General features: G+C 42.5%; 1 protein-coding gene across 1 annotated transcript in view; it reads left to right on the forward strand.

The window, feature by feature from the left end:
• Positions 1 to 866: 866 nt before the first annotated feature.
• The window catches only part of LOC147302735 (protein NLRC3-like), a 330634-nt gene continuing 323799 nt past the window's right edge, over positions 867 to 7701 (forward strand). Inside the window, exons 1-4 of the mRNA XM_086284378.1 lie at positions 867 to 976; positions 1306 to 1440; positions 7105 to 7239; positions 7545 to 7676. Of these exons, the coding sequence (XP_086140504.1) occupies positions 867 to 976; positions 1306 to 1440; positions 7105 to 7239; positions 7545 to 7676 (512 nt within the window). The remainder of the gene's footprint in view (positions 977 to 1305; positions 1441 to 7104; positions 7240 to 7544; positions 7677 to 7701) is intronic.

The raw sequence follows: 7701 nt of genomic DNA on the forward strand, positions 1-7701 counted from the left end.
GGGTTGCTCGCGTATACGGACAGGACATGGCTGCGACAGGCTTCCCAAATCCACCTTCGCTTTTATAGCCGTGGTCTCCCATCTTGATTACACGAAGTAATTTGCAATTACTACTCTGAAATATGAATTACATCTGTAATAATCACATACATGTAATAGAATGTTAATAGTACATTTCCCTTTTTTAGGAAATGACCTGTATGTATCTGTGTGAAATCAATAACAGGATCAGGTGCTGCATTGTCTTTAGTTACATTGATGTTATTTATTTATGGTGAAACAGTGGTGGGATATCGCTGTTGCTTTCGTATAAATGAAGCGGACATACCTGCGTGGCCGCGATCTAATCCTGTTTACATAAAGTAAACCTGCTCCCCAGCAGGTTTACGCTTACGGCTCTGTTGCTATGACAGCAAGTCCCGGATGAGCTTCGGGGAACCGAACGATCCAAGATCAGGCGAAATCGTCAACAATCTAATCCAGCTAACTTACTTAGCGAGGTACGAAGAACGGGCCCCAGGTCCAATAACAGAGTCATCCTGCTCACAAACAGCAGTTTGGTTTCATGAGCTCACTTCCTGCAGTGATCCTCAGCTTCTCTCCAAAGGAGCCGTAACATGTGGGCTCCTCACCATGATGATGATCCCAAACACACTGAGTTCCTTCATCCACCTGATCATGTACTTATTAAATAATGTGATGGTTTTGGTGTTTTTTAAAGACTTTGAGCCTCTAAAATAACTGGTTTGGACTTTAGGGCCAAAGCTCCAACATTAGAAAGCCGTCAGTGTGATGCTTCCAGGACAACAGCACCTCTGAGTGTGTGTGTTTACCTCTCAGACTAACTCCACCCTGACATCAAGAAGATGGAGGAAGAGGACGGAGCAGCATCTGCAGCATCCAGCTGTGTGTCTGTGAGGAGTGACGGGGTTACACAAACACCTCCACCTTACAGTCATGGACCTGCAGCAATAATGTAAGAACACTACTAACTTTATTAGTCATTTCAACATAACCATGACAGAATCATTGATCTGTGATTGGTTCAAACTGTTTGATCTGAGTTTGCTTTTTATTGACTTGTTTTCTTGCTAAGATCTGAACTCTGTAAGTTTAAGTGAAGTCAGTGCAGCAGAATCAGAGAGAAGAGCTGAGAACAAACTGAGTTCATTCAGAGACAGAAAAAACTGGCTGATGATTGGCTGACCTGTCAGCGTTATGAGGCAGACACAATATCACAGAGGGATCAGCTGATCATATGGCTGTCAGAGAGAACTGATCAGTTATTGATGTTTGTGTTTGCAGAGGTCAGAGGTCACAGTCTCCAGTATCCAGCTGTGTGTCTGTGAGGAGTGACTCGTCCAAAGAAATATTTCCTCCAGACTTCAGTCATGAACCTGCAGCAACAATGTTCTTCAATCATGGAGCTCAGCTGACCATGTAAGAGAGCTGCTGACTCAGAGTTCAAAGGTTGTTTCTATAAATGTTCTGCCAGTGACATCATAACTTAACCTAACACTGGTCTGTGTATGAAGTATCATTTAGTGGCAGTTGTTAAAGTTGTATAATGATGATGCTAGTTTGGGGTGTATTTTCCTGCTGATGCAAATGCATCTACTTTGCCCTTTGTCTGGTGCTTTGGACAAAGACGTCCAATGAAACTCAGAACAACACAGTTTGCACCACCAGCAGGCAGAGGAAGTGGCTGACATCCAGAAATCCTACCAGTGGCTGAACAAAGCTGGACTGAAAGACAGCACAGAGGCACTAATCATGGCAGCACAGGAACAAGCTCCGAGCACAAGACCCATAGAGCCCGGGGTCTACATGGCTCTTTTTGGGGGGGTTGTGTTGTATTAATAGTGACTTTGTTTCTTTGGACCTGACCAAAATCTTTTGTTTTTCAGTTCAGTTGCAACATTGACTAACACTAATGCAGGGGTCGGCAACCTGCGGCTCTTTAGTCCTTACAGTGCGGCTCCTCGTGGTTTGGGAAAATAAATTAGAAGTATTTAGCTGAAGTGTATTTTATTTATGTTCTTTTTTAACTTGTAGTTCTAAATTGGAAGATTATTGTGATATTGAAATATAAAAATAAAATTATATTTTTTATTTTTTCATCGTTCAAATAAGCGTCACACTCGCGGAAGCCGGTGTACCCGCCGAAACGCCTGCATTTATCGAGACTTTCAGCCCCAGGTAGGCCAGTTATGGCTCTTCGGATCCACATTATGTCAGCAGCTGTTCTCCACCGTGAACTATGTTAAAAACAAACACGCTCACGCCTCACAGACGACAGCTTACAGTCCTGTAAAGATGAAAGTGACTTCGTACAGCCCCGACCTGCAGACGCTGTGCGCAGAGGTTCAGGAGCAGAAGTCCCGTTGTAAACATATCACGGCAGACCCGACGATGTTTGCATGAACTCGCTTTTCAGCTTCTCTTTATTGACCACTTTTCACACACGGTTGCTGTACGCACACAGCCGGCTGTAGCTTTGCAGCTCACAGCCCGACACACACCAACACAACAGCACAGACGTTAAGGCGGCGAGGCGTGATTGCGGGTGCCGCTCAGGTGCGTCCGCCTCCCCTGCAGCGGCGCTGCAGACCACGCCCCGCCACACACATTAACCAGGTAAAATACATATTTAGGCAGAATTTTGCAAATATCTATTTTTCATCTTTCAGCAGCATAGAGCTTTTTTTTCCAATAATTTTTTAAAAGTCAGCTCAAGGCTCCAAAAGCCCAAAGGAGATATAAGGGTGGCGGCTCACAGCAGCTTTTGTTTGCTACATCATTTTAGTTCAGCTGGGTGTCTTTCCTTTGGTTATATTTCTTTAAGAGTTCAAATGTGTTCATTACATAAATAACATGTAATTTTCTCTGTAGCACTTCATGGATTTCATAAGCAACGCACCTAACGGTGTGTTCACACCGAACGTGATGGACGCGAACAAAACGCCCCAAACGTCCCTAATTTGACGCGTGCACATTCGCGCCTCAACGCGTGTCCACGAAAAATGCATAGCGCGTCAAAATATGATATTTTGAGGCGCGTGAACCGGAGATGTGGGAGGAAGTTGTGCCAGACCGGTATCCTTGTCAGCTGTCGAGCTAGCGTTTGAAGAGAGAGTCTCCCTTCTCTATTTACTGTGGAGAGCAGAGCAGCGACGTTAAGGACGTCCTCGCCGTACCTGGGTCCATCAGGTCCTCCAGAGGCGTGAGCAGTTTGGTGAGTTTCACCACTTGCTCCAGGAGCTGCGCCTGGATGACGGCCGCTTTCAGCGATATCTTTCCCTCGCCCAGTTTGAGGACCTGCTGTCCCGCGTTGTTCCCAGCATCGCCCGCCTAGACACCAACTACAGGTGCTCAATCCCACCTGCAGAGCGCCTGTCCATCTGCCTGAGGTTAGTAAAAGTGTTTAATACGGTAGTCCTTTATTGATACCTGTGCTAATATATGCTAAACCATCCAGTTATACACTGCTAACATGGATGTGCTATGCTATCAATGAATGCCGTCTGTGTTTACTGAACGCAAACTGTGGTATGGAGACGACTATTTATAATATTTCTAGTGATACTCGAAATGTCTCATCAAGTCCCGATTTAATTCAATTTATGCTGTTATCAGTGTTAGCAATGATAGCATGGCTGTGGTGTCATGTATGCTCTCGGTGTTTGCTGATTTCAAACTGGTATTAGGACCACTGTGGGTTAATCTTTGTAGTGATACTCACTCCTTTTTATTTAGACCTGGTTTAATTCTGGTATAGATGAATATTTGTATATAATCCCTGCAGCTGTCAGACTCTATAACAGGGGTCACCAGCCTTTCTTTAAACTGAGAGTTAGATAAAACTGAACAGTTTGATTCATCTTTAGTTATATGGTTCTATCTAGCATATTCTATCTTGATATGCTGTCTTATCACAGGTTAATTTGTCAAAAATATTAACAATGATTTAAGCAAGGAAAGGGCTACATGTCAACATACAACTCTTTATTTCTATTAATGTCTTACTTCATTCCTACCTGATTGACATGTTTAGGAATTATGAGTGATTGGCTCACTGTAGTTGTGAAAGTTGCTACCAATCAAATTATGATATGTTAAAGTTAAAACAAAACACAACTGTTTTAGATATTATCTAATATACATTTTGTAATTATCCTTATAATTACAAAATGTTTTATGTAAGATTTAAGTTTTGTGATTTAAATCTGACATCACAAAAGTATTTTGGAATTTGAATAATGTATTTTGTAACTGCAGTACACATAATACTGATTTTGAACAATTTTGTCCAGGTTCCTTGTCACCGGGGACTCCTTCAGGACCATCGCGTTCAGTTTCAGAGTCGGTGTGTCCACGGTGAGCCAGATCACCCCCCAGGCAGCGACGTCCATCTGGGACTGTCTAGTGGACGACTTCATGGCTGTGCCTTCACCTGGAGACTGGCGGTCCATCACAGAGGGATTCCAGGAGCGCTGGAACTTTCCTCTGTGCTGTGCAGCTCTGGATGGGAAGCACATCCAGACAAATAGGAGACACACACATTGATATACACTAAATATTCATTTCATTTCTTTTTTGTGGTGCCCAAATTGATGCACCTGCTTGATTTTGTTTAAACAATTATTGCACACTTTCTGTAAATCCAGTAAACTTCTTTTCACTTCTCAAATATCACTGTGTGTGTCTCCTGTATGATATTTAACTGACATTTTTTATTGTAACAACCAACGATTTATACAGGAAAATAATGTCTATTAACAAGGTTGCCCAAACTTTTGCATCCCACTGTATCAGTATATTTTGTCATTAGTATAATATGAAATAAATTCTACATGTGTCAAGTTGTGTGCCAACATTTGCTGTGTAGTAGAACTGAGACATTAGTCATTATAAACATTTATTTGAAATAATATTAAAAGTCTCAAACAGAAAAACATTAAACATAAATATATAAAATATAAGAATTTACAGAGAGACAGGAATAAAAAGGACCAGCTGCTCTCCAGAGCAGGAACAAGGCTGAGGAGGAAATGCTCCATTGGAGACTGGCGTGGCCTCTTCAGGGACTCCAGGATGGCCAGCTCCACCGCCGATGGACCGTCCTGGGACCCGTCCCTCATCTGCCTCGGAGCTGTCCTCCCCTGTGGGCCTGTAAAACAGCACAAAACACAGAAATGAGAAGGCTGCTACTAGATTTTAATTTCAACATTGAAAAAAAAAAAAACAATAACAGGATATAATCAGATTGGTTGTAGATATTTAGTAAAGGTGATCACAAGGCAATCCCACCGACTAAAAAGCTATCAGTGCTTGCTGTACATACCTGTGGGTGCAGCAATATAATAATCAGAGAAAGTATATACAGTGGTCCCTCATTTATTGCAGCAGGGGTTCTCAGAATAACTAGCCCCTGGTCACGCACTTTATACACTGTTTTCCCCACACACATGAACATTGGTCACAGTTCTCACAATTGATTCTCAAAGTGCAAACCTTTGTAGATTGCAAAACGTAAAAGTATTATTATGCCGCGGTTTGTCTTCATCTGCCCGCCACTTTCGTGCGCCTTTTTCCCTCGCGGTGCAGGTGTTTATTTCCGAATGAGGGTCACAGTTATGGGCATTTTTGTGCTGTTTTTTCTATTGGACGTGATGGTTATCAAAACCAAACATGATAAATTTGGCAAGCGCAGGAGATTTGTCAATCAGGCTGCAGAATGCAATGCTGTACAGTGCAAAAAAAAGAAAAGAAAAAGAAAATCAGCGAAAAAGTGAAGCAGTGACGGATGAACAGCGGGACCACTGTGTGCTGTTTATTAATAAACAATAAAATATATTCCTAAATGACAACATGCATAAAAGCAGAACGGTATTTGTACGTCAGTGGGAAAATAGTGGTGGCTTGCTAGCTTTTGTGCGGCTTCCCCGGGTCAGCGAAAACTTTCAAAAGAGAAATGAATGAACTTACCAGGTTGCCCGATCTCTTCACATATCTTCCTCCAAGCTCAGTCCTTTATATTCCTGTCTCGGTACAGAAAGCAGCTGGTGTCGTACAGCTCTGGGTTGTTTGCTACGGCATTGATTAGCCTTCCCATACGGAAAAGAAATAGTAAAAACTTATATGTGATTACTCATGAAAGTGGCCACTTTCATGAGTAAATCATATAAGGCTTATATGATTTACTCATGAAAGTGGCCACTTTCGCATTACTTTCATACATTGTTTTAGTAAGTATCAGAAACATACAAGTTTCATTATATAATTTTTCAAGGGATCTTATATCTGTTTTCACACTTATATGCTTTTCATACAAGTTTCACACAAGACAGATACAAACTTTATAAGATTTATATATATCTTTTCCATATGGGTTCCCTCCATTGAAGAATGAAGGGCTTTGGCTGGATCTGCCCCTTTGACCTAGGTCACGGCTACATCACCAGGCTCCTGATTGGTTGTCGCGGCGCGATTTGACGCTGGAGTTCAGATTTTTCCAACTCGAGCGTTAAACGCGTAACGCGCGTATGCACAAAATGCAACACAAAAACTCACGCGCGTGGTTTTTTTCGCGAGTCAAACGCTCCAAACGCGCTAGACTGACGCGCGTTTTGGCGTTTTCACGACGCAAATCTGCTTCCGAATTTTCGCGGGAGCCGCAATCGCGGGTCATCGCGCCTTTCCATTGACTTTACATGTAAACCTGACGCTCTGGCCGCCTCTATCGCGTTCGGTGTGAACACACCGTTAGTTGTTCACACAAAGCATAAAGGTAAAAAACAGTATATACAGTGTTATCTTCATTTTAGATGTCAAAAAGTATTTGTGGCTCCCAGTGTTTTCTTTTGCGTGGAAACTGGGTCCAAATGGCTCTTTGGGTCCTGAAGGTTGCTGACCCCTGACCTAATGGTATATTTTTTTTAGCTGGATCGTTCTATAAAAACATGAATCAAATCTGAGAAAAGTTTCCACCTGACCTGTTGAATGTTATTGAAGCCAGAAGTTTGCCTTCATACTGTGTTTCTTGCATGCCTTTTGTGGTGTACTAATTGATGTGAAATGAATGCAATGTGGTTGTGTTTGCAGAGGTCAGAGGTCACAGTCTCCAGCATCCAGCTGTGTGTCTGTGAGGAGTGACTGGTCCAAAGAAAGACTTCCTCCACACTTCAGTCATGAACCTGCAGCAACAATGTTCTTCAATCATGGAGCTCAGCTGACCATGTAAGAGAGCTGCTGACTCAGAGTTCAAAGGTTGTTTCTATAAATGTTCTGCCAGTGACATCATAAATGATTCCTAATGGTGGTCCGGGTACGATAATGCTAGTATTAATCGTAGTAGTAATGCAATCCAAGGTAATGATTTCTTCTCTGTTGCTGTGAACGTCTCTGCAGCCGTCTGTACTCTAATCTGAGACAACTATTACTGACAGAAACCATCACATCATCCAGTTTGTGTGTTTGCAGCTGCTTAAAAGATTTTAAACAGAGATTAATCAGTAATTCATGTGATGTGTTTGTGTTTGCAGAGGTCAGAGGTCACAGTCTCCAGCATCCAGCTGTGTGTCTGTGAGGAGTGACTGGTCCAGAAACAGACCTCCACAATTCAGTCATGAACCTGCAGCAATAATGTTCTTCAATCATGGAGCTCAGCTGACCATGTAAGAGAGCTGCTGACTCATTTAC

This window comes from Aulonocara sp. 'chitande type north' Nkhata Bay, linkage group LG23 (assembly GCF_057382095.1).
Source record: "Aulonocara sp. 'chitande type north' Nkhata Bay isolate Kocher_YH1m ecotype deep benthic linkage group LG23, A_spYH_male_GT1.1, whole genome shotgun sequence".
In the NCBI taxonomy this organism is placed as follows: domain Eukaryota; kingdom Metazoa; phylum Chordata; class Actinopteri; order Cichliformes; family Cichlidae; genus Aulonocara; species Aulonocara sp. 'chitande type north' Nkhata Bay.